We start from the raw sequence: 25,686 nt of genomic DNA, 5'->3' as shown, positions 1-25,686 counted from the left end.
AGGGGGGAGTTGGGCAGGTGGATCGAGTGGGGCTGGGTCTCTAGGCGCCCGAGACAACGTCGGCCTGGGCTTCCCGGAACTGCGCCGGAAAGCTAGGGGGCGGGGCGGGGGCAGGACGAGGCGGGCCCTTCGCCGCACAGCGGCCTGGGGTGATGCCGGCGCCCCGCCCTCGTGGGCGGGTCCGAGGAGTCTTAACTCGCCTCCTGGCGGCGCCCGGCTTAGGCCGCTGCCAGTCGCAGCCGGAGCAGCCGTGCCACTCGTGCCTCTTTGCAACCGCGTCCTCGTCCTCCCCATCCGCCTGCCCGCCCGGCCGCGCCATGGAGGGCTACCATAAGCCTGACCAGCAGAAACTGCAGGCCCTGAAGGACACGGCCAACCGCCTGCGCATCAGCTCCATCCAGGCCACCACGGCGGCCGGATCGGGGTGAGTGCCAGACGCGTGGCCGGGAGGGCGCCGTTCCGGAGGCCGCAGTAACTGGGCGCGCCGACTCCGTGTCGCGCTGCACGAAGCCTCCTCGAGGGAGGCGGCCGGGGCTCGGTCAGATGGCGGAGGCGCGCCCCTCGCAGGGCCCGGGCCGGAGGCGCCTTCCGCCGCGACGCGGGCTCCCGGGCCGGCTTCCATCCGGTGGGCCGCGGTTCCCGCTGCGTCTCCGGCCGGCCCAGCCCCTCGCCGGGCGCCGGCTCGCGTGCTGCTCCGCGGCGCGGGGTCTGCGCTTGGGAATCCCGAGACCGGGGGGCCACTATTGTTGTGCTGCCTCCGAGAGCCCAGACCTGTGCCGTACGCTCTGCACGCGCGGCCCTGTGTGGGCGCCACCGCCAACGTTCCACCTTGCGGATGGGGAAACCGAGGCCCCGAGTTTGAGTCAATTGCTCAAGGTGACACATGGCAAGAGCTGCAATTGAAATGCAAGCTTCCCTACGCGAGAGCGTCTTTTTTAACCCTTCATTTTGCAGGGTGAGTGGGGCCGGGCCCTGTCTCCGCCTCACACGACCCCTCCCCTTCGCCTCTTCACGTTCCTGCCACCCTTACTTTTGGGTCTGATTCTGGAGCAGGGGTCTGCTGAGATGCAGTGGAAGGAAGTGGCAACGTGGGTGCAGAACTCCGGCACGCGGCATGCAGGGGAGGTCTAAGATGTGACCTGCGTGCTGGAGGCGGGAGGAATGGGAGGAGATTTGGAAGGCTGAGGGAACCGAGGATTGAGGACAAGGTCCCAGGGACTGGCCAGCCGCCAGGGGCAGGGGCGGGAGGCCCATCCCCCAACATCCTCCCCCCCCCCCCCCCCCCCCCCCCCCCCCCCCCCCCCCCCCCCCCCCCCGCCAGCCTTTCCGGCTGAGAAGGTCCTGAAAGGCTGGCGGTGGAGACCCTCGGTGAGGTCATTGAGAGGGTGGGCCAGTGAGTTACTACATAGGCTGTTTCTCACTCTGTAAAATGGGAACAATGGTAGCTCGGTGCTCTGGGTGGTATCAGTGATTCCATGGCCTCCCTTGGGGCCTGGCTGGAGGCTGCAGAGACTGCCATGTGCTGGATTGATGAAGTGATCATGAGGGTTGGGTAGATGTGATTTTCCAGGAATCTCTCCAACCAAGCTGTGTGCTTAGAACAATCACAAAATTCTAGCTTCTGGCCGGTGTCATACATTAATGAGTAAATCCCTTTTGACTTTAGGATGGGTCCTCACTCATCTTTTATGCCTTCAAGACATCCAGTTCTCAGAAGGAATTAGACCACCCCTGGTGGGCAGCTTCCCCTGCCCCCCCTGCTCTGGATCCATTATTTCTATCGGGCTTATGTCAGACTTACCCATTCTGTGTAGCATCCCTTGCCTAGGCAAGGATATGGCTTACTCACAGCCCTCCACACAGTAGGTCTGCACCTTGTGTTGTTTGCTGGGTACTCCTAGGTCTCCTTCTCTTGACCATTTCAGTGGGGTCACTCACCCTGCAGGGACGTATTGAGCTCTCCTATGTGCTAGGCCCGGTCTAGTCAGGCTCTTGGGGATCTAGCTGGAGAGACAGCAGTTACCCGACTAAATAGTGTTACATATCTGAGCATCTTGCAGGGCTAGCTAAGACCTGCAGACAATTGCAGGGTCACCTGCACCCAAATAGGTATCCCTAGCATGATACATAGCATCCTTTATTGCTAATATTGTCTCGTGCATTTGAGAATAACCATATGAGGTAGATGCTATTGTCTTCACACTTTACAGATGAGGAAATTGAAGCCAGTGTGTTAAGGAGGTTGCCCAGGCTGGTCATTGGTGGCTCGCTCTTCTGTGCTGCCCAGTGAGGGGCTTGTGTTGATAGGAAGACTTTTGGGGCTGGCGGGGAGTGCCAGGCTGGAGAGTGGAAGTTGGGGAAAGGAGGTCAGATGCAGTAATGGCAGGTGTCAGTCAAGCTGGTTTGAAGGTACTTGGAGAAATGAAATGACATTATAATGGGAGGGGGTTCCCAGAGGGAAGTTGGAGATCAGGTGCAGTGATGACAGACATCAGTCAGTCTGAAAGCACTTTGAGAGAAAAAAAATAACATGACAGCTGTTGGGAGTGGGATCAGCGGGTCTCCTGGGTCTCTGAAACCCCTGCAGGAAGAAGACTCAATATGTGGCACTGAGAGATACCCGAGTTTACATTCTAGTGCCTATTGGAAGAACTCCCTGAGCTCAAAATGTGTCCAGTTGCCAAAAGAAAAAAAAGAGCGTAGAAGACCTGATTCCTGCATTGTTTGTGAGTGTGTAAAGATGCAGGGGAGACTTAGAGAACGCTTCTTTTTCAGAAGGAAGTAACACTACTACACAACTCCTGTCACGAGGGGTGTTTTGAGGGTGTGTGCTGAGCTCTGTGTGCACACAGAAGATGGCAGCAGAGGACTTGGGGTCAGGGCAGTGTGATGGTCCCTGGATGTTCACCTTAAGGCCCTACCCACTCTCCATGGGGAGTGAGGCCGTGACCTAGTCCGGGCAGCAGCCACAGCCAGAGTGACCATCCCTTCAGGGCACCCCTTTTCTGGGGAGCTTATGCCCTGGGGGAGAAACAATGGCTTTGCCCAGGTCTTTTCATGGCCCCCCACAGCTTTCCCACTCCTGTGCCATTGCTGACCCCATGTCAGCTCCCCAGGCCCCAGGGAGTAAGGACACTGGCCTCTGTGTCAGAGGCACTGAGGGAGCCTCACAGAGGGCTCTTTGTGAAGGCAGCTTCAACAATGGCCAGGCTTCTCTGGGGTCCTACCCCTGCACATGCTGAGGGCAGTGTGGCAGGGGGCCAGCTCATCGAGGCTTTAAAAAAGTGAAACCCGGTGGCCCTGTCAGAGTGGCCTGGCTGCTGAGGCTGGTGAGGAGACTTTGTAGCTGAGTGTTGTCTGGGGGCACCTTCAGAATTAGGCCTGAAGGGGGTGGGGTGGCGGATGAGTTGTGCCTGTAGGGAGTCCCTGGGGCTCTGACCCACAGTGTTGGGAGGGATACCTGGGAATATAAGGTCTGGCCAGACCTGGCTGGTGGATACAAGGAGACAGGAACCTAACCCCAGCTTTGTTCTGAGCATCTATGTCCTTGTCAGAAAGGGAACATCCCAGGGAAGTTTCCCCATCTTTAAAGGAGAAGTCCTCAGTTAGGTGGTTTTCAAACTGGACCCCTCAGGAGTGGGACTAGGGGAGCAGACAGAGCAAGCTCTGGGGTCCTGCCACCTGCCATTGTGAGCTTCGCTTTCTGGTGGTCCCTGTGACTCTGAAATGACAGGAAGCACATTTCCTGCTCCGCAGCTCAGCATTCGAGGATGAGGATGCTTTGAGCACCCAGAGGGCCCCTTTGAGTCTCTGGCCCCGTGTGGGCCCTGTCTTTCCGGGCAGAAAGCTGCTGCCTGGGCCTCCTCCTTGGGGGCTGCTTTTTACCCTCTCCTGTCACTGACTGAGGCAAGAGCACACAAACCCCTTTGAGATTTCCCCAGCAGCAGCATTTCCCAACTTGGTGTGAAAACACCATCCTAGAGTGACTCAGTTCTTTGCATGAGTGACCTTTGAACTCAGCAAGGCTGGTAGTCAGTGTTTCTTGACCAGGAACCAGCTTAAGGTCTGGCTGAGATGTTTCAGGGTTTCCCATCAGCTCTGAATGCATTGTTCCCCCCACCCCACCACCACCCCCCACCCCAAGCACAGCCCTCCTCCCTGGGCTTTACTTCCTTAGGCCTGTGGTCACTAGAGCCTGGTCCTGCAGCATCCAGAACTTCCACGGCTGTCTGCCCAGGATGCCTGGAGCGCCCTGAGGGCGGGGACCTGCCCGGAGGTCTCTGCGCTCTTGCCCTGACCCAGAGTGTGGCCAGGCTGCTTGTGGGGGGTCTAGGTGACTGACGCCAGCGGCAGGTGGGCCTGGCTGGCTGGGGCCTGCGTGCTTTGGACTTCTTGCTCAGAAGTTGTACTTGTGGCCTGAGTTAATCTGAGGGCTGTACAACGGGAAAGGGGAATGTGGACATTCGAGAACTTGCCCCACTGGGTAGTCCCCACCCTTTTCCTCCTTTGGAAAACAAATCCAGGGGCACCTGGGTGGCTCAGTTGGTTAAGTGTCCAACTTCCATTCTGGTCATGGTCTCACAGTTGGGGAGTCTGAGCCCCACAGCAGGCTCTGCACGGATAGTGAGAAGCCTGCTTGGTGTTCCCCCACCTCTCTGCCCCTCCCCTGCTCCCTGTCTCTCTCAAATAAATAAACTTAAAAAAAATCTAAAACACATCTATTGAGGTATAATATGAAAATCATAACATTTTAAGTGTACAGTCCAGTGGCTTTTAGTAAACTTAGTAAATTAACAGTGATTTACACTGTTTTAGTGAATCCTCCACATCTAGTGTTTAGGACACTTCATCACTCCTAAAAGGTCCCTCGTGCTCATTTGCACTCACTCCCATCTCCCAGGCAACCACTAATCTACTTTCTGTGAATTTAATTCTTCTGAACATTTCCTGTTCTGAAATCATATATAATGAGATCTTTAGGGTCTGGTTTTTTTCACTTAGCATAATGTCTGGAAGGCCCTGCATATGGTAGCATGTAGCAGTACTTAGTTGTTTTTATTGCTGAATATTCCATTGTGTGGATATACCACATTTTATCTGTTTATCAGTTTCTCTTAGTATTTAAGAAAAAATTTTTTTACAGATTTATTTGTTTTTGAGAAACAGCGTGAGTAGGGGAGGAGCAGAGAGAGGGAGACACAGAATCTGAAGCTGTCTCCAGGCAGCTGGGTGGCTCAATCAGTTAAGCGACCAACTTCAGCTCAGGTCATGATCTTATGATTCGTGGGTTTGAGCCCCGTGTTGGGCTCTGTGCTGACAGATCAGAGCCTGGAGCCTGCTTTTGTTCTGTGTCTCTCTCTCTCTCTGCCCCTCCCCCACTCACTCTCTGTCTCTCTTTACTTCAAAACTAAATAAACATTTAAAAAAAGAAGAAGAAGAAGAAGAAGAAGATTATGACCTGAGCTGAAATCCGATATTTAATCAGCTGAGCCACCCAGGTACCCTAATTTTCTCTTAGCAGTTTGCTTTTGTCCTAGCTCCTCTGATGGTAGACTTTGTGACCTTGGGCAAGTCACTTCCCTTCTGTGAGCCTTTGTGGTTCCATCCTCAAAATGAGGAAGAGGTTAGACTTTCATCTCTGGTATGTTAAGTGCTAATATTGAACAACTGTCATTTTCCTGTGTACTGTGCCAAGCTCCTTACACATGCACTGCCTCATTCCATGAGGTTCTCTTGCTATCTCCGTATTTACCGAGGCTCAGAGAGGTCACATCCTTAGGGGCTCAGAGCCAGGGTACATCATTTATTCATTTGTGCCAGGTGCTGTTCAGGATACAGCAGTGAAAAGGCTCAAAGTCCCTGCCTCATGGAGCTTGTGTTGCAGTAGGATAGACAGGCAGGAAATAGGCAGGTAATGTCAGGTGGTGGCGAGTGTAAATGCAGGGAAGAAGAGGTCTTTTTACTTTGTTTAGAGAGAAAAAGTAGGGGAGAGGGAGAGAGAGAATCCTAAGCAGGCTCCATGCTCAGCACAGAGCCCAATGCAGGGCTCGATCTCTCGACCATGAGATCATGAGCCGAAAATCAAGAATCAGACACTTAACACACTGAGCCACCCAGGCACCCCGAAGAGGTATTTTTAGATATTGTGGTCAGGGAGGGCTTCTCAGAGGAGGTGGCTTGGGATAAAGTTGGGAAAGGCTTGAGGCAGAGTCTTTCCAGGCAGGAGCCAGCGAGGGCAGTTCTAAGAAGAGGAACTTGCATCCTGGGATTCCCTTCTGAGTATTTCTGTTTAAATAAATGTATGCCTGAAAAAGAATATGTGTAACACCGGGGCACTTGGGTGGCTCAGTCGGTTAGGCGTCTAACTCTTGATTTTGACTCCGGGCACCATCTCAAGGTTCATGAGAAGGAGCCCGCATTGGGGTTCTAGCTCCCTTTCTCTGCCCCTCCCCTCCCCCAAATAAGTAAACATTTTTTAAAAAAAGAATATAAATGAGGCACATGTTATAAATAATACGCCATATGTGTCTACCACCAGGCTTAACAACTAGGACTTTACAGTGCTTTAAAATTCCTGGGTGTCCCTCCTCCAGAAAGAGCTACACCCTGAATCTTGCCTTTTCATCCTATTATTTTCCTTATTGTTTATAGCATTTGTATATCTCTGCAAATAGGATGCCCTTCTGTGGTCTGCAGATCCTTCTGTAGTGCACTTTGCTCCCATGTGGGTGTTGGGTCTTTGTCGTTCCCTCACTGTCCCTGTGCTGCTGTCTACTGAACATCGTGTGAGGAACCTGTTCTGCTGATGCACACGAGGGTGGCCTCCGTGAGTGGCCATTGTAAACTATGCAGGGACAGCCCCTGTGTTTCCTAGAGCACTCGATTTGCTAGGGGTCTGTTCCTACTAGTGGAGTTGCTGGGCCTTCGTGAATGTGCATCTGCCACTGCTGATTGGTTTCTTTGTAACAGTTCAAAGATTACTTGGGTTTTCTATTTCTTCTTGAGTCAGTTTTGATAAGTTATTTTTTTCCTAAACATTTTCCCGTTTTGAAATTTATTTGCATCAGGTTGTTTGGAGTATTGTATCATCCGGTACGCCTGTCCTTCCATTTCTGACACTGGCCTCCTCTTTTTCTGGATCTTGCCTTATCAGAAGTTTACTAAATTTGTACTCTTTTGTTAAGAGCTATCTCTTGGCTTGGATTTTTTTTCTTATTGCATATTTGCTTCCTATTTCATGAATTTTTGTTCATTTTTATGTTTTTGCTGTTGAGCTCACTCCATTTTTCTCACCTTTTAAGTTGTTTCTTAGCTATGGGTTTTCAATGCTTGTGATTCTTACTTTCTTAATTGGGTACTAACTTCCTCTTCACAGTACGTGACTTCCTTTGTACATTTTTACATGTTGGGGTCTGCTTTGGTGAGGCTGTTTGGCATCCCTGGTTTGTTCATTTACTGAGAAGCCTGTGACTCCTTGTAAATTGGCCCAGCTGGAGTATGGCAGGAGAAGGGTCACGTCATGGAGACACGAAGCCACGCTGATAATGGAGAACAGCCTCGCCAGAGGGGTGAGGGAACTTCCTGCACTTTAACCACAGGGAAAATGGTGAAGAGGAGGGGGAACAGCTGGGAGAATGTGTCTTCTGCTAAGTGGGACCACTGAGACGCTTATTAGGCCTTGCTCTAAGCAGCCGATGCCCCCTTCATAGATTGAACAGATTGAAACTGAAAGTGGACTGTTCACTTTGGACAAACCTGTAGCCCCCATGCATTACAGAGAGGAGGATGTGAAGTACCCTGCAGCCCGCATGCCTGCTGGGCCCCACCTGTCTCTAGCCAGTTTTCATCCATGGGTGTATCACAACCCCAGGTCGGGGCCTCCACCCACAGAAGTCCGCCTGGGGCAGGCTAGGGTTGGGGGGGAGGGGACTTAGGCCCTGAAGCCACAGACTCTACACTTTCTGCCCTAAAGTCCCAGTAGAAGTAGTAGTGCTCAGCATTTTACAGTTTCATCCACATCTCAATCTTTGGCTTGTTTCTTTCCTCTTGCTTGCCCCACGGTCAGCCAGGTGTCACGGTCCCAGCCGGCACGTGAGGAGCTGGAGTAGCCCTGAGAGGTTTGGCATCGGGTCCTCCAGCAGATGGTGTGGCCAGTGGTGACCGATGCATTCTCGTACCGGGCTCCCCAGCGCCCCCGCGCCCCCGCACAGCATCCCCGTTTCCAGGCGAAGGAGCTGAGCCTCCGGGAGGCAAAGCACTTGTTCTGTCTTTACTCTGTGGGCATGAGGACACGGCCCGCAGTGAGGCCAGGATGCAGGCTTGGAGAGGGTGACACTGTAGGCTCACTCGTCATGGACCTAGCAAGGAAGGGTTAAAACCAACTACCTCCAACTTCTGGTGTCTCTTCGTGGCTGACCTGCCTCCCTCTGCCTCCACTCTGCCCAGACCTGGGCATGCTTCCACCACAAGCAGGAAGGGCTGTGCCACACTGTTCATCCCTGAAGTCCCTGTGGGGACCATCACCTGGGTTCACATGGTAGGCGGGGTGAGTTGAGCTCCTGCACCCGCCTTTCCTTCATTCTCTTCTGAGAGGTTGGCCCACTCTCCACCCACCTCCTTCCCAAACTTCTCATCATGGGGTCCTAACTTCTGAAACAGGGATCCTCAGAGACCCTGCCGTCCTGGGAGTCTTGGGGGGCGTGGCATCAGCCTGATTGGCGTTGGTGGGGGTCTCCCCCCAGCTGAAGTTTGGCCTAGGAATGAGGGAGTGGGGTCCCTGCCAGGCAGAGCAAGGTTTCCTATTTACATCTCCTCACCTCCCTCTTTCAGGCCTAGTGTCTTTCCCCCATGACCAGAAGTTCATAGAGATGGCTAAGTATAAGATGGTTGTGTGCCGGGAATGTGGTACTAAACCAGCATGGACAGTTCTGAGTTTCTCTACTAATGTGTCTGTGCTGGGAGTGACTCACCCCTAACCCAGGCAGGGGAGCCGACAGGCTGGGGAGGAGGGAGGCGTGCGTGAACTCCAGGTTTTGCATGTGCCCTTGGGTTTGGCATTGGGCATGTTTCCTCTGAGCAGCATCAGAAGGCTATGCTATGCTGCATGGAGCGGGCGGTTGCGGGGCATGGGCCCTGAGCCTAACATATTGACAAAAGTGGACCAGGGAGGTGTCGGGACCAGCCAGGAATTCCGTCATGTCCCCCAGTCTTTAGCCCCCGTGCTAGGGTGATTGTGTGGGTCCTAAAGAGACCTGAACAACTCTCAGCGAAGACAGAACCTTTGCACTTACTGTTGCTAATGCAAGTTGTTATTTGCTCTCTCAAGTAACTGTATTTAATAGAGCAAGAGGCTAAAGAAAGGGGAGACCCTTTGACCCCACCACTCCAGGGCAGGAAGGGCAGCCTCTTGCTCCTATCAGCGCCCCCTGCACCCCTTGTCACAGAAAGAGTTTTCATTTTTTCAGCCTTTGTGGAAGATGAGATTATATGTTTTGCCTTTTAAATTCTGCAAAAGGCTTGGCTCCCAATGTCTACGCCAGCCTTTAAAATGCCTGTTGGAAAAAGCTGCCGGTAACCAGTGATGTCTTAGAGAGCCCAAAGCGCCACTTTTCTGACTGCCGAACCCGTGAACTGAGGCTGCTGGGAGATTTGTGTTCATTCTGTGAGCCTTATGCCCTCACTGCCCTGCCTGTGGCCTGAGAGAGCCAGCATGCCTGGCGGCCTGCGAGGGCAGGGTACCCCTCGCCAGCGGGCACTGTCCTGAGCAGCGCCTCCGGGACATAGCTCACGGGTCAGACATAAAGGGGCCACTGCTCCTCGGCTGCTGAGTCCTCCCACCTGCTGTTAGGACCCACGAGGTAAGAACTAGGCTCTACCTCCCAGCCTCGACGCTGCCTTGCACCGGGTCTATTCTGGGCCCAGTCTCCAGGGCCCCTTCTTTCTTATTCTAGTCCGGCCCCAGAAATATTTAGTTGCTCTATCTCCAGGGATCTGGATTGTTGGGCCCCAGGCAGTGTGACCCCGTGCCGCCCTCCCAGGGACAGGGGCATGCAGCTCTCTGATTAGCCAGGCCTGTGACTCCTTGGCACACGCACCCCCCAGATCCCTGTATGCGGGCCTGGGGTGAGTGCTGTAGGTCAGAGGCCCAGGGCCATGATGTATGCGTCTGTCTCTCTCCTGGCCACAGCCACCCCACGTCATGCTGCAGTGCTGCGGAGATCATGGCTGTCCTCTTCTTCCACACCATGCGCTACAAGCCCCTGGACCCCCGGAACCCTCACAACGACCGCTTTGTACTCTCCAAGGTAGGAGCCCGGCCTGCCAGCCTTCACCTGGGCCAGGTGCCTCAGGGGCCCTGCAACGGTGAGGAGCTGATCTCCGAGAGGGCCTGCCCCCTAATGTGAGCCTGGCCCCAGCCCACCCTCTCCACCCACGCTCCCCATCTACCCACTCTGCCCAGCCCGTCTCTTGGTGTCTTCGTCTGTGCTGACCCAGTTGGTACACTTAACCCAAGTCAAGAAATACAATTGTATCGATAGGGGACCATGAAAATGATCTGCCTCTGTTCTCACCCCGTTTCAAGACTCAAGTCCACATCTGGAGTACAGCTTTGTGGCTTTGGGCACACCTTTCTGTGGTGGGCCAGCACCCTAGGGCTACTGTGCACTCCCTGAGCAGTGGTGCACCGTAGCAGGGTTTGGGATGAGCCACTCCGTCCTGCCACTCATGCACGAGAATCACAGCCACAAACCATGCCACGGACCCCTGGAATCCACCTGTGCCCAGCTCTGGCCTGGTGGCCTCTGGGCTCCCAGGCAGGCATGAGGGCTTAGAAGTCTGTCCAAGTCTGCTCACATGCCAGAAACCAGGGATTAGGGTGGCCGGCTACCCGCTGGGCTTTTGGCATTGGCCAGCCCCGCAGCTGTGCTCCCCCTGCACCTGTCCCTGGGCCCACTCAGCCTTGGCCATGGGAGCTTCGGGCTAGAGAGGGATGACGGGGGATGTGGCCTTCCCTTGCTATGCCCTGGAAGGGCCTCTTTCAGTGTGTGGCAGGAACAGCCCACAAGTCTCAGCTCTACAGCTGACGCCCCCCTCTGCCTTCATCCCCTGGCAGGGCCACGCAGCCCCCGTCCTGTACGCTGTGTGGGCCGAGGCCGGCTTCCTGCCTGAGGAGGAGCTGCTGAACCTGAGGAAGATCACCTCAGACTTGGACGGGCACCCTGTTCCGGTAAGCGGCCCCCACCACGGGCAGCACAGGCCTCTGTCTCCACTTCCTATTTTTCAAGGCATGTGGGAAAGGCGGGCAGGGTGCTCACTGAGAAACCGGTGGTGTTGAAAGGGGGAAGAGGGCGTTGAAATGAAGACAGAAGGAAGTGGAGTTTTCTGGGGCACACTCCTCACCCCAAGTTGGTCCTTAAGGACAAGCAAGGCCTTTTGAGGCCCCAGCCCAGGCACCATACATCCAGCCTCCCTGCCCCGCTGGGCTTCCCTGGCTGTGTAGACAGGTTCACCGGGAAGTCAGTGAGGGGGTCACAGCAGGACCCTGGTGATACCCCAGGGAAGGGTCCCAGGTTACTCCTCGAGGTGCTGGCTCCTGCAAATGTTTGGAGTTCATGGGTCACCATGAAAAGTCACCCCCACCCCTCCCACCGAGGTGGGCACCCACTAAGGCCAAATGTTTCATCAGACTTGTCATGGACTCTTCCGGACACCGTGTAGTAAGGCGGGTGATGTGGGGCCCTGAGGTCACACAGCACGCTTGTGAGCAGGGCTGGTACTTGAAGCACACCATGGTTACCGTCACAGGACAGTGAGAGGTCACACCCTGGGTGGAGGCTGCCTGCCCTGCACCTGGATTGTGGGGGGTGAGGTCGGGTTCTGGGAGGGTAGTTGGCAATTGCTATCGCCTGCTGTCTCCCCTGTGAGTAACTGTGGCCCTCTGCTGTGACAGAAACAAGCTTTCACCGACGTGGCCACTGGCTCCCTGGGCCAGGGCCTTGGGGCCGCTTGCGGGATGGCCTACACGGGCAAATACTTCGACAAAGCCAGGTAACACTCCCACTCCCCAACCCTACCCTCAGTCATTTTGGGAGGGGTCCCCAGGTACCTCCCCTTGGGGTGGGGACGAGAAGCTGAGTAACCATGCCTGCCAGACTGGGACCAGCCCTATTTCCAGATGAGGAAATAGGCTCATAGGAGCAGAGATGCGCCCAGTGTTTCTTCCCAGTGACAGCAGGGCCAGGAGTGCATCGAGAGTCACTGGGCTGGTGAGTTCTTGTGACATTCCCCAAGGCCAGCAGCTGGACCCTGAAGTCTCAGAAGGCCCCATCCCCCCAGCAGCTGGCCACTTGCCCAGCCTCGAGCCACGTGCCTTTGTCGTGGGGAAGGAGATTATATGTTCTGCAGGGCATCCCTGAGCCCCACCTGTCAGCCAGAGAAGAAACAAACATTGGGTGGGCACAGCGGTTTGCCACTCTGGCCCAGGGAGGTGTGGAGGAGACCCCCTGTGGCCGACCTCAGTCACAAGGCTATGCAGGGTGGCCAGAGGGGCCTGCAGACCGGTGTCTTTATTGGCAGGAGGGGACAAGTGTTGGCTGCAGACTCTTAAGGAAAGGATGCATCAGATGGTTCCTTCATTCCTTTACTGACTGGGACCCTGGGCTCTTCTAGGGTTTCACTTTGATAAGCTCCCTGTGGGCTGGGTGGTCCCATGACTACACTTACCCCTCTCACAGATGGGAAAACTGAGGTAAAATGCTTTCCTAGTGGTGGCGGCAGGATTTGCACCCAGGACGAGCATCCAGAGTATAGTAAGAGGCGCCAGGCTGCTCTGAGGGGCCCGAGGGAAGCAGATTCTGGGAGCCTGTGAGTGGGAGGACTCCCCGAGGAGGCGCTTCCCCAGTGCCCTGCAGTCTACTCGCACCAGCGGGAGAAGGACCGCAGCCAGGGCAGCCAAGAGGGTGTGGTGCTCACTGTGGGCCGAGTGACAAGAGGGGCTACAGGGGGCCTCACTGCACGTGACACTGTGTGCAGGGAAGGGGCTCCTGAGAGCGCTCTCCGGGAGGTGAGCTGAGGCTGGGGGCCCTTCAGACCCTCTTGGGGCCAAGCTCAGCTCCACCAGAAGTGATTTACCATGAGGCGAAGAAAGGCACAAAGAACAGGATGTAGGTTTGAGAGGATTTTATTTGGCCCAGAACCAGAGATGTGAGTTAATGATTCCCTCCAGATGCTTGAAATAATTCCCTGTGAAGGGTCATCTCCTGACCCTAACATAATGGAACAAGCCAGTGTGGGGAGAAGGGGTTTAGCTGGGTTCCCAGCAGCCAGGGTTGGCTAAGGCTCAGGTCCCTGGACTGTACCTTGTCGGGAGAGGGCGGGGACGCAGGGGAATTACCGGCTTGAATGCAGCCGCCTGATAATGCAGATCCGGCCTCGGGTCTCGTCTCTCCCGTCATTCAACCAGGAAACATACATCAAGTTGGCTCGAGTTCATTTCTCTTTTAAATAATTTTGTTTGAGTTGTCGAGTACAATTACAGCTCATGTGAAAAATATGGAACAGCATTAAAAAGAAATGAACCATTTTCCTATTCTCCGCTGCCTCTCATTTGAATCTCATTTAATGTATCATATTTCCTTCATGTTGTTGGGAGGAGAAACTTAGAAATTTGTAATCTTAGTATGCATACAATTTTGCATTTGGCTTTTTAGAAAAATCTAAGCATCATGAACATTTTTCCCTTAACTGTTAAGAGCTAGGTGTGTGTTTTTTTTTTAACATTTTCATATTATTTTTGAGAGAGAGAGAGCAAGCAGGGGAGGGCCAGAGAGAAAGGACACAGAAATCAAAACGGGCTCCAGGTTCTGAGCTGTCTGCACAGAGCCCGATGTGGAGCTTGAACCCACAAGCCATGAGATCATGACCTGAGCCAAGCCAAAGTCAGACACTTAACCAACTGAGCCACCCAGGCACCCCGAGAGCTAGTTTTAATGACTGTGTAATGTTGTGTTTTATGGATATAAACCCATTAAGCGGTCCTGTTGTTGTTGGACATTTGAGGTGCTCTTCAAACACTTCTGCAGCAAACGTAGGCCTGTCTTTAGAGTTTCTTCTTTTCAGGGTAGTTAACGACTGGGCATTTGCGGCCCCCTCTCCAAATCTAGTAGCTTCGGTATAGAGCCTCAGGATTAGCTCCAGCTTCTGTGGTGCCCCTTTCCCGCTCACAGGCTTCCCCAGTGTCTCCTCAGGACCTTAGCATGCCCTCCTGATCTGAGCCTGAGGCTGTGCTCCAGCCTTGGCCCCAGTTGGACTTCTGCAGAAGTGGATGTGAGGTTGGGAAGGCAGCCCAGGTGCTTCCCTGCAGTCTCCTCCAGGGGAAGTCAGGTTCCCTACAAGTCTCCATCAGGCTGCTCACTTTTGGGAGCTGTGGTGCCAGGGGCAACTCCCTGCAGCATCTCCTTGCAGCCTGCAGAGGGGATGGAGACCAGGTTGGGGACAGAACATGGCTTCCGATAGGCCCCTTCGAGTGTGGGCCCTGGAAGCTCTGCTCTTGGCCCAGAACCCAGCGGCCTGCCCTGCTGGAGGCCATAGAAGGCGAGGCATGGGCGGCAGACGGATGCAGGAACCCTCCCTGACCTGGCAGCCTCAGAAGTGCTGAGTCATGCTGACAGCACACCCCGGCCGGGCCGTGCTCTTTTCCAGCTCCCCGGCCTTAGGCCTGGAAGTCAGAGGCCCTGAAGCTAGAACAGTTCAGCTGCAGCCAGCTGCAGGGCTTATGTGCTGCAGGGCGGGCAGCTGGGGGCCCTTGGAGCCTGTCCTGCATGAACCTTATTCCTTGGGGCCACACAGCTGGACACTGGGCCCAGAAAGGGGAGGGTCTCCGTGTGCATTCCTACACAGCAAGGAATGGACAGTGTGGGCTAAGGGCCCTGGCTGTGTGACCTTTAGACAAGCCCCTTGACCTTTGAGCCTGTTTTGTCTGTGTGATTTGGGGACAGCAAGGGCACTTACCTCAAGGACAGGGCTACTCAGCACAGGGAGCCCCTAGGTGCCACGCACAGGCCTGTGACGATGGGGTCATTGCATCTAACACCTGTGGCCACTGCCCCTCAGCCACCTCTGTCCCCCCACATCTCAGAGTCTCTGAACTGATCTCCCTTCCTCCAGCCTCACCCCCTTGGCTCCAGCCTCTCTAGGATCCAAGGAAGGCTCTGTTCACTGGGTAACTTGCCCCCAAGTTCAGTGCTCTTTTATCAGGTCACACTGCCTTTGAAGCCATCATGGTTCCTTTTAGACTCAGGACAAGGGCCCTGGGGCAAAGAAAGAGCCTGTCCTGGGAGGCACTGTCCCCACCATGATCCCGGTCCTCAGATGCCCCTGTTAGTGACCCTTCTCCCACCTGACAGCTTGCCCTGGGAAGCTTGGTGCCGCGTCTCAGCCTCCCCAGCCTGCCCCTGGGATCTAGTCCCCAGAGCTCCGCAGTACCCCTAGTTCCTGGGCAGGTGGAGAGAAGTAGACCCACTCCATGCAGGTGTCTCAAGCCCCGTCCTCCCAGTGAGCATAGTTAACCCCACCAACTGTTCATTTACTGGTGTCCGAACAACCTCTGTTCTTCTGGCACAGAACTGGGTGTGGCCCTGGTGGGCAGCAGGCACCTGACGGACGGCACTGTTGGGTGTCTTGTGTGGCCGCTGCTCCCTTGTGTGGGGACAGGCTCTCTGGGAGAGCTAGCCTCTGACCCACTTCCTTTCCACAGCTACCGCGTCTATTGCATGATGGGAGACGGGGAGCTGTCGGAAGGCTCTGTGTGGGAGGCCATGGCCTTCGCTGGCATCTACAACCTGGACAACCTGATTGCCATTCTTGACATCAACCGCCTGGGCCAGAGTGACCCCACCCCGCTGCAGCACCAGGTGGACGTCTACCAGAAGCGCTGCGAGTCCTTTGGGTAAGTACGGGGCTGTGGCCTGATGCCATAGGAGCCGTCCTAGCTGGAAGCCTTTCAGGTTCAGGGGCTGAGTCAGCCGCGGGCCAAGCCCCATCTAAAGAAGGTGTCTTTCTGGTTGTTAGCATTTGACTCAAATTTCAGACTTAAAGTGGCAACCCAGGCCACCAGCCTGGAGCTGGGGCCTGAGGCCCAGTGTAAGGGCGTTCCTTTATTGGTGGGACATGATACTTTTTGAGAGGCTTGAACATCTGTGTGCTGGCCACTACCTGTGCGTGGCCCTCGCCAGCCTGAAGGGCAGAAACAGGCCCTGTCTCCTGGTGAAGCAGGAAACACAGGGTTTTCAGATTTCGCCCGGGGGCCGTGAATGGTTGGGAATTCGGGGTCTCGTGCTACCAGGCAGGGAGGTCATCTGGGTGGGTGTTAGCCAGGGGGGCCTTCACCTCAGTGTCCCTACCCTGTCCCAGATAAAAGCTGTGCTGCAGCTGAGGCTCTAGGGAGCCCAGGCCCCCACACTCAGCCTCTGCGGAGGAGAATGAGAGAGCCTGGGCTGGGGCTGTGCAGGGTTCTGGGGCCGAGGGCCTCCAGGGCCGCCCTTGGTAGAGGAGTTGGCTGGCAAAGATCAAGGCAGGATTGCAGTCTGGAGTTACATAGTGGCCACAGGTTATCTCTGATGACTGACCTGACAGAGAAGGGAAGAGAGGAAATACTCTTGTCGGACAGAGGAGGAAACTAGGCCACCAGTGTCCCAAGAGTCTCCCCAGGCCATGTTGGCTGGGGACTTGGAGCATAACCCTGGTGGTGTACCTGGGTCTGTGTCCATAACCTGTGTCCTGAGGTCTTGGTTGTACCAACAATTGACACTGTGAACTTGGGCAGGTTTGTCCCATGCTCAGTGTCTCAGTTTATGTATCTATAAAATGGGAGAAACAGAGCACCTGGGAGGCTCAGTCGGTTGGGCATCCAACCTTCGGCTCAGGTCATGATCTCGCAGTTCATGAGTTTGAGCCCCACGTTGGGCTCTGTGCTGACAGCTCAGAGCCTGGAGCCTGCTTCTGATTCAGTGTCTCCCTCTCTCTCTCTCTCTGCCTCCACGCCCATGTCTCTCAGAAGTAATAAACATAAAGAAAAGTCTTTAAATTAAAAAAAAATGGGAGAAACAACAGTGCCCAGCCTAAGGGATTGTGGTGAGGCATCTGTGGGTTCAAGGTGCAGTGCTCAGTCCATGCCCACCCAGACCGGGCACTCAGTAACTGTTAGCTGCTATTTTATTGCTACTGATCTGACAGTCCCAGAAAGGATGGCTTGAAAGAGAAAGTTCACCCAGCGCAGGCTCCTCCCTTCTATCTTTGACAGCCTGGCTCCGGTCGCAAGCGTTTCCAGCACCACATCCAGCCTCTAGAGTGGTCACATGTGTGCCCTGAATGAGAGTCAGGTCAACAGCAGACACATTCTAGAACCATTGTCCCAGTGCAACTTTCAGGAAATGAGTTGATTTCAGGGAAAGGAGTAGATCAGAAACGAAAGAGAAAATAAATGGACCAAGCTTTGCATAACTTAGGGAAAAAAATCTATTCAGAGGCAAATAAGAGGAAGTAAAAGAATGTGCACAAACGAGAAAGAAAAACAGAAAATAAAACCAAGAGTGGAAACAGAAACTCTAAAGTCTTCTTTTTTTTTTTTTATGTTTATTTTTGAGAGAGAGCAAGTGGGGGAGGGGCAGGGAGAGAAAAGGAGACAGAATCAGTAGCAGGTCCCTGGAGGTGCATGCAGAGCCTGATGCGGAACTTGAACCCCCTAACCATGAGATCATGACCTGAGCCGAAATCAAGGGTCAGACGGCCAATCGACTGAGCCACCCAGGCATCCCCTTTAGTGTTTCCCAGCCTGCAGCTGTGCAGAGGGCAGCCCGGGGTCGGGGGGCGGTGGTGGGGGCCCGGCCCTCGCCGCTCACTGTCCTCTGTCTATTCCCAGGTGGCACACCGTCATCGTGGACGGACACAGTGTGGAGGAGCTGTGCAAGGCCTTTGGCCAGGCCAAGCACCAGCCGACGGCCATCATCGCCAAGACCTTCAAGGGTCGGGGAATCCCAGGTCTGTGTACATTCCCTGCCTCCCTCACCCCTCCCCTGGGACTGGGCCCTGTGGCCAGCGGAGGCCGTAGGGCTTTCCACGGTAGGGGGGGCCAGGGAGGGTGTCTCTGAGGTCCTGTGTCTGGGGAAGTACCCACCCTTTGCCACCTTACACTGCGTGCACTGGGCTGGGGAAGGGGGCAGGTGATGCTGTGCTCCGTGAAACGACTCAGTGGGATCAGCATGGCCGAGCCAGGATTGGAGCCTAGTCCTTCAGGAGGACTCACGAGTGACAGAGCACCCCCACCCCCCACCCCATTCCTGGTTGTCATCTGCACTGCATCCTTGGCAGCTCTAGCTGTCTGCCCTGAGCAGAAGGGCTGGCACAGAGGGCCCAGAGAACCTGGGAAGACCGGGTAAAGTGCTTCCAGAGTCCTGCAAGGGCAGAGAGCCTGGAAGGTCTGGAAAATGGTTCCCAGCTGGGCCTGAGAGCAGGACGAGGGTGTAAACTGTGTCTTCCCAGCACCCAGGGTCCTGGAGCTCCAGACCCCATGGGCTGAGACAGCCCTGGCCCATGGTAGACGTGGGAAAACATGGCTGGGAGTGGGCAGGGAACTTGCTGGGGCACACGGGGGCTGACTGCAGACCCCGGGCCAGCTTCCCTGTGCCACGTGCCATGGCGGCCCACCTGCCCACGTGGACTGGGGAACTGAGGATGAGTACTGCTGTGCAGGAGAAGGTGCATGGGTCTGGAGCCTCCCAGAAGGGGGGCACGTCGAAGAGAGGACTCTTGGGTATTGCCTGGCACCGATGCCTCAGGTGTTACCACCAAGGGAGATCTGGAAACCTCAAAGCTTCTAGGGGGGGTCTGTGGGGTTGATGCATGCTACATAGGAGGGTCAGTCCCTGGCTGTGCCGGCGCCGCAGTGACCTCTGAGATGACCTCAGAGGAGGGGGCTCTTAAGCCTTGCAGGTCCTCACACAGCAAGGTAGTATGGTGAGGGACGCGCCTGAGTGCTGTTGCGCTGCACACCAGTGCACTGGGTGACCTTGACCGTGCTCACTCTGCTCTGGGCCTCAGCTTCTCCTCTGATGGGCAGGGTTCCTCCTGACCAGCCCTCAACAACCGAGTAGGATCTCCACAACAGATCCCTCCCTGCGGGTTGGGAGGCGGTACAGTGGCCCGTGCAGGCTCCCCTCCCCACTTGGCTGTGAGCTCCTGGAGAATTGGCGGCTGTTGGGTGTGTGCCAGGCATGGGGACTCCTGGTCACTGCAACCCTCCTTTCCTGACCCCTGTGGCACCCAGCATGGGGTTCTGCCTCACTGTGGCAGCATCATTCCTGCCCTGTATTTCCCCTTCCAGGAGGGCCTCCTGGCTTGCCCTCAACTGTTGAAGAGTCAGGCCCGTGGAGCAGGTTCCTGGCCCTCGGGAGCTACTGTCTTACCGGGCCCTCTGCTCTTTCTGTCGCACCCACAGGGATAGAGGATAAGGAGGCTTGGCATGGGAAGCCCCTCCCCAAAAACATGGCTGACCAGGTGGTCCAGGAAATCTACAGCCAGATCCAGAGCAAGAAGAAGATCCTCGTGACTCCGCCACAAGAGGACGCCCCCTCAGTGGACATCACCAACATCCGCATGCCCAGCCCACCCAGCTACAAAGTTGGTGACAAGGTACAGAGCTGGGCCTTGCTCTTCTGGCCTGGCTGGCATGGTCGTGGTTCTCCAGTTTTCAGAGCCTGGGGCCAAGATGTGTCTCTTGGAGGCTGGGAAGGGGAAAGGAGAGGGAGCCGTTCAGGGTGAGGAGGAGCCCTGCAGTGTGGGTCCTGCCAGCTCTGCAACTGTTGACCTGCACAGGCTCAGAGAGGGCCAGAAACCTGCCACAGTCACACAGCAAGCTGCTGGCAGCTCCTGAGCGTCCCCGCCCCTGGCCTATCAGCCTGAGTCTGAGCTCAGGACCCCCCCGCCCCGCCCCACCATGTCTGGCAGAGCGTCTGCAGGCCTGTCTGGCTCCAGGACCCTCCCCCCTGTGAACACACCCAGGCTTTGACTCCCCAGCCCTCTGTATCGCTGTGGAGTGGGGTAGGGTCACAGACCTCTGTCACAGGGGGTTAGAACATCCGCAGCTGGAGGGCTCAGAGCTGGCTCCGGACACAAGGCTGCAGGCCCTCCGAGACACTCAGTGTAGGGGTTCTCATTGGCAACCTTATGGAACTTACATTCCCATGGGACTGTGTGCTGCTGGGCTTCCTTTTTCTGTCCTTGTTTTCCTCCTTTTCCTCCCTAAAAGCTGCAGCCCTCGGAGACTGAGCCAGGCTTCAGGCCACGTGCCCACCCCGGTGCTCAGAGCCTGCATGCTCTCTCCCCCACAGATAGCCACCCGCAAGGCCTACGGACAGGCCCTGGCAAAGCTGGGCCGTGCCAATGACCGCATCATTGCCCTGGATGGGGACACCAAGAACTCCACCTTCTCAGATATCTTCAGAAAGGAGCACCCGGACCGATTCATCGAGTGCTACATTGCTGAGCAGAACATGGTGGGTGCCGGGGGTGGACAGGTGGGCTCAGGGCCGGCCACAGCCTCAGGGCTGAGGCCCTCCCGTTCCCCTGGGGCGGCTACATTGGCAATGCCCGGTGCCTGCTGGAGGCCAGGCCAGGGAGACCCCAGGACCTCCAGTAACTGTAGTGGCAAGTGTGTGTGATGGTCAGGTGCATCTGGGTGCTCCTAGGTGAGCGCACACAGGAACTGCGCATGGAGGCCACGCGTGCCAGTGAAGGGCCGGTCTCTGGGGGCAAAGGGCCTTCCAGGTGGTAGGACAGGCACAGTCACAGGCTCGAGCACAACGGGTCTAGCAGTCACTGTCCTCTGGCCAAGCTGCCCAGCCTGGCCCAAGGCCCCCAGCACCTGGAGTTTCCTCTGTCTGAAGGCCATTTGGCTCTACCATAGCCGGAGTTCTTGTCCAGCTGAGCTTGAAATTCTCTCTCTGGGGCTTCTAATCTTGGCAGCTGGCGGGTCCAGACTCAACTGGCAGGGTGTGTTGGCTGAGGGGGCCCAGGGGCTGGGGAAGGAGGGCTCACATCAGGTGGCGGGTTCTGGAGCCGCGGAGGAGGCAGCCAGTCTGGAGCCACTGCCTGCATTCAGTGCTTCTAAGCTGGGATTTGGGTCTGGAACTTCCTCAGGCAGAGGGAGGGGTAGGGAGGACCGGTCTCTATAGAGGGCTGGGGGCTGGCCAGGAAGGTTAGGATTGGGGTTTTGCAGAAGCCCGGGAAGGAAAAAACATGTATTCAAGCCTATTAGCCTACTCCGTGCAAGGTCTTGCTGATTTACTAAGGAAAAAATGATCCCCAGGAAAACAATTTTAAGAGAATTTTTGATGGGGATCTTTCAAGTCCAAGGAGTTTGATGTTCAGAAACAGACTGTAGAATCCGTGGGTCCCCAGGAGTCTCTTGCATTGGGAGAGGGGAACTCACTCGCTAGGATGACCAAGGGGCGTGAGGGACTGGGCTCCCTGGCCATGCCCTCCCTCCTCCTTGGAGCCCCCTCCTCTTTGAGGTGGACACTGACCCCCACCCCCACTTCCCAGGTGAGTGTCGCAGTAGGCTGTGCCACACGCAACCGGACAGTGCCCTTCTGCAGCGCCTTCGGGGCCTTCTTCACACGGGCCTTCGACCAGATCCGCATGGCGGCCATCTCTGAGAGCAACATCAATTTCTGCGGCTCCCACTGCGGCGTGTCCATCGGTGAGTTGGATGGGGCCAGGACGCTTGTACCTGTAACTTCCCCGGACTCTCGGACCAGGAGGTTGGGGGTACGGGCTTCCATTCCGTGGGTGGGGGGCTTGCTTCAGTTGTATCCTTTCCCACACCCCAGGGGAAGACGGGCCCTCTCAGATGGCTCTGGAAGACCTGGCCATGTTTCGGTCAATCCCCACTGCAACGGTCTTTTACCCAAGTGATGGTGTGTCTACGGAAAAGGCAGTGGAATTAGCCGCCAATACAAAGGTTGGTCACATGGCTATTTTTTTTTAATGTTTATTTTTGAGAGAGTGCATGAGTGGGGGAGGGGCAGAGAGAGTGGGACAGAGGATCAAGCAGGCTCTGACAGCAGAGAGCCTGATGCAGGGCTCAAACCCATGAACCATGAGATGATGACCTGAGGCAAAGTCACTTAACCAACTGAGCCACCCCGGTGCCCCAGTCACATGGCTATTCTGGCCCGGGGTAGGAGGAGAGGGTGCAGGGGGTGGGGGAGAGAGGTGGGGTGGCGTCAGCATGCTAGCTAAGAGCTGGTCTGGTCATCCACTGCCCCACAGTGGTGTCTCCTGACCTTGCAACTGGAGTTTGTAGCTTGTAGAGGTTAGATCAGGGAAAACAAGATAAATACGCCCCCTTTCTGCTGCATAGCAGACATTGCTAACGCATCACTGTACCCTCTCCCCACTGAGAATCTGCACCTCCCACCCCATCGGGCCGTCGACACCTGGCCGTCCCCCTGACCTGGGCCCTCCAATACTGAAAGAATGGGCTGAGTAACATGGTTTTGACCAAGAGCCTCAATGCCATAGACCAGAGTGCCCCCAGGGGTCCCCTTCCTTTGCCAGATGCGCACTGGGGAACAGCCCCACTCAGAGACCCGCCTACCCGAAAGAAAAGCCATTTTCTGTCTGGGGCTTGGGGTGGGCCAAGCCTCTGAGCTGCTCTCGCTCAGGAGGAGTGGCTGGAGCGGTCCACCCTGTTGAGGAAAGACAGTCCCTTTCCCTGCTGGAGGGGCAGCCAGCCTGTGGTGGCCTGTCACACGCCCATAGGGGGATGGTGGGGTGGAGATTTGCAAGTGAGGAATGCTGGCCTTTCTGGAAGAAATCCGCTCCCCAAGGTTGGCTGTGTCACGCCCTGTAACCCTTTGTCACACTCTTCCATTCCAGGGTATCTGCTTCATCCGGACCAGCCGCCCGGAAAACGCCATCATCTATAACAGCAATGAGGATTTCCAAGTCAAACAAGCCAAGGTCAGTGCCATTCATGCTCCAGTGAGACCCTAAACCGTGCCCTGAGCCAGGGCTCACCCCAGGCCACCAGTCCCTGAGCTTCACTGGCACCCATGTCCTCCCCAGGTGGTCCTGAAGAGCAAGGATGACCAGGTGACTGTGATTGGGGCCGGGGTGACCCTGCACGAGGCCTTGGCTGCTGCCGACCTGCTGAAGAAAGGTGAGGGGGGAGGGGCCCAGCAGCCTCGGGCGCCAGTGGTGCACTGGGTCTTGGAGGGGGGAAGAGGAGGCTCATGTAATTAAATGATAGTAATAAAAGCCACCTTTAGAGCGCTTGTGACTGTGTGGCCTGGCCAGCGTGATGTAAATGTTGGGGCTACGTTGGCCGTTGACCCGGGGCTGCCGGGCAGGACTTGTGGTGCCTCAACACGGTGATCAGATCAGAGGTCTAGGCCTGCTGGTAGGCCTGAATCGCCACTTAGTGAGGCGCTAGTTAGTAAGTAGCACCATGCCTTATAGTTTCCCCATCCATAAAACGGAGATACTGTCACCTTCCCAGTGGGGCTGTCCTGAGGATTTAAGAAGCAGGATTGTTATCACTGCAGGCTCACAGATGTTAGCTACTGATACGCTGGGGGAATTAGCCCCCCCCCCCCCCAGAATCCCAACAGACGCCCTGCTGTAGCCGCACTGAGCAGGAAGGACAAGGCAGACATGGGTGTCCTTAGGAAGAGGACCTCAGCTGTGGGGAGGAACTGATAAGCAGAGGGGTCCGAGCAGAAGGAACAGTGTGTACAGAGCTCCAAGTTGCTGGAGAGAAGCCGGGGGCAGCTCAGCCCCACCAGGGATGGAGACCCAGAGGGAGGGCTCGAAGCAGGCACAGGAGTGTTTAACGTGTCCTTCTGAGGCCATTCTCTGCAGGCCCCCGCCTGACCTGGCACCTGTGCCTACAGCCACCTCCCCCACCCCCGTCTCACGGCAGACACCTGAAGCTGGCCTCTGCCCTTCCCTGTATCTTCAAAGGCATAGGGGAGGATGGAGCGAAACCGTGCAGGGCCCTGCCATGACACTCCGTGTTCTCTGATGGTGCAAAGGCTGAGATCCCCGGGCCCAGGATATGAAGGAGGGGAGGGGGCGCTTCTCTTCCTTGAGACCAGATGCTCCCAGGTCAGGGGGTGCAGGACGCCAGAGGACGTGGGTGTCACAGACCAGCAGCGACAGCGGGCAAGCCCCTGAGGGTTGGCAGACCCTTGCTAGGTGACGGGAACAGAGGGACAGCAGGTCTCCCCGGGGGGGGGAGCAGCTGTGCAGCGACTGTTGGGACACCTCCGCCTGTCCCCACCCGTCAGAGGACACACCCACCGCACCCAGTGCAGTCCGTCCAGCCACGTCCTTGTGTTTTGTCCCCTCACAGAGAAGATCAACATTCGGGTGCTGGACCCCTTCACCATCAAGCCCCTGGACAGGAATCTCATTCTCGACAGCGCCCGAGCCACCAGGGGGAGGATCCTCACTGTGGAGGACCATTACTACGAAGGTGACGGGCCCTGAGCCGGAGAGGCAGGGGTGGGTGGCTTAGGGGAGGCCAGGGCCACAGGACCACAGTCAGAGGGCTGGACGTCTCTCCATCCCCTGCCCCAGGAACCCCAGAGCCGTCCGGCAGAGCTGCTAGGACTTGGCATCTTGATGGGCCCCAGGCTTGGCCAGGGACCCAGCAAACTCAGCCCCTGCCACCCAGGGAGCCCGTGTGGATCTTGACCTTGCCTCTAAGAGTAGAAAAGGTGGCCTGGGTCCCTGACACAGTTGGGTGTTAAGGCTGTTGTACAGGATCAGTCTGAGAAAGCAACACCAAATTTGTCTTGTTCAAGTCCTTCGAGAAGCAGCCCGTCACTAGCACACCCCATCTGTCCTCGGGACCAGACCCCACTGCAGGGGACGAGATGGGCCTAGACTCTGGGGTCAAGTACAGATGCTCAGTCACTTATGACTGCGCCCAGAGGATGAGGTTAAACTGATACAGAGGCGACATCTGGGCTTAGGAGAAAACACAAGTGTGGTGAGGGAATGACAGGTCTCCTCTGGCTACAGGCCTGGGGGAGGGTAGCATGATTGTTGAATCTGTCATCCTTGCGTAAAGGAATAAACTCAGATTAGCAAAGGGCCGGGGAGGAGGCAGCCACTGCTCACCTTGAGGCCACATCACCTGACCCACCTCCTTTCCCTTTCCAGGTGGCATAGGTGAGGCCGTGTGCTCTGCCCTAGTGGGCGAGCCTGGCATCACGGTCACCCGCCTCGCCGTTGGCGAGGTACCAAGAAGTGGGAAGCCAGCTGAGCTGCTGAAGATGTTTGGCATCGACAGGGAAGCCATCGCAAAAGCTGTGAGGGACCTTATCGCCAAGGCCTAGTCAGGGCGAAGGGTGCAAAGGGTTCTACACATTCCTGAGATCTGGCAAAGGTGCTCGAAGATGTAGGGAGAGGAGTAATAAATTTATGTTTTGAGAAAAAATGAATTGTCCCTCAAGTGTTTCTTTGACGTGAACGCAGCAGTGCTGGCCGAGGGAGAGGTGAGCCGTCCAGGCCTTGGTCAGCCACCTCCCCAGGCCAGCATCTGCCCTCAACCGCCGGAACTGCTGCTGCCCCCAGACGCCCCCAGATGACCTTAAACTGCAGCCTGCCTTCCAGCCCAGA

General features: G+C 56.1%; 1 protein-coding gene across 1 annotated transcript; it reads left to right on the top strand.

Moving 5' to 3' along the window:
• Nucleotides 1–207: 207 nt before the first annotated feature.
• TKT (transketolase) lies at nucleotides 208–25,508 on the top strand. Its single transcript, XM_029915947.1, has 14 exons — nucleotides 208–424; nucleotides 10,187–10,304; nucleotides 11,114–11,227; nucleotides 11,951–12,048; nucleotides 15,755–15,946; nucleotides 17,918–18,036; nucleotides 19,493–19,686; nucleotides 20,385–20,549; nucleotides 21,598–21,754; nucleotides 21,885–22,015; nucleotides 22,936–23,019; nucleotides 23,125–23,218; nucleotides 24,413–24,535; nucleotides 25,228–25,508. Exons 1-14 carry the CDS (start codon nucleotides 318–320, stop codon nucleotides 25,401–25,403), a joined length of 1,872 nt encoding a protein of 623 aa, XP_029771807.1. The 5' UTR covers nucleotides 208–317; the 3' UTR covers nucleotides 25,404–25,508.
• Nucleotides 25,509–25,686: the final 178 nt, after the last annotated feature.

The sequence above is a fragment of the Suricata suricatta genome, chromosome 12 (assembly GCF_006229205.1).
Source record: "Suricata suricatta isolate VVHF042 chromosome 12, meerkat_22Aug2017_6uvM2_HiC, whole genome shotgun sequence".
NCBI lineage: Eukaryota > Metazoa > Chordata > Mammalia > Carnivora > Herpestidae > Suricata > Suricata suricatta.
The sequence above is the reverse complement of the archived record's forward strand: the minus strand, read 5'-3'. Positions and strand labels throughout refer to the sequence as shown.

Excerpts from the sequence above, each read along its gene's own strand:
- TKT (XM_029915947.1), top strand. The coding sequence starts at position 318 with ATGGAGGGCTACCATAAGCCTGACCAGCAGAAACTGCAGGCCCTGAAG. Across the intron at positions 425-10,186 it reads ACCACGGCGGCCGGATCGGG|CCACCCCACGTCATGCTGCA; the intron begins GTGAGTGCCAGA and ends TCCTGGCCACAG. Across the intron at positions 23,020-23,124 it reads TCCAAGTCAAACAAGCCAAG|GTGGTCCTGAAGAGCAAGGA; the intron begins GTCAGTGCCATT and ends TGTCCTCCCCAG.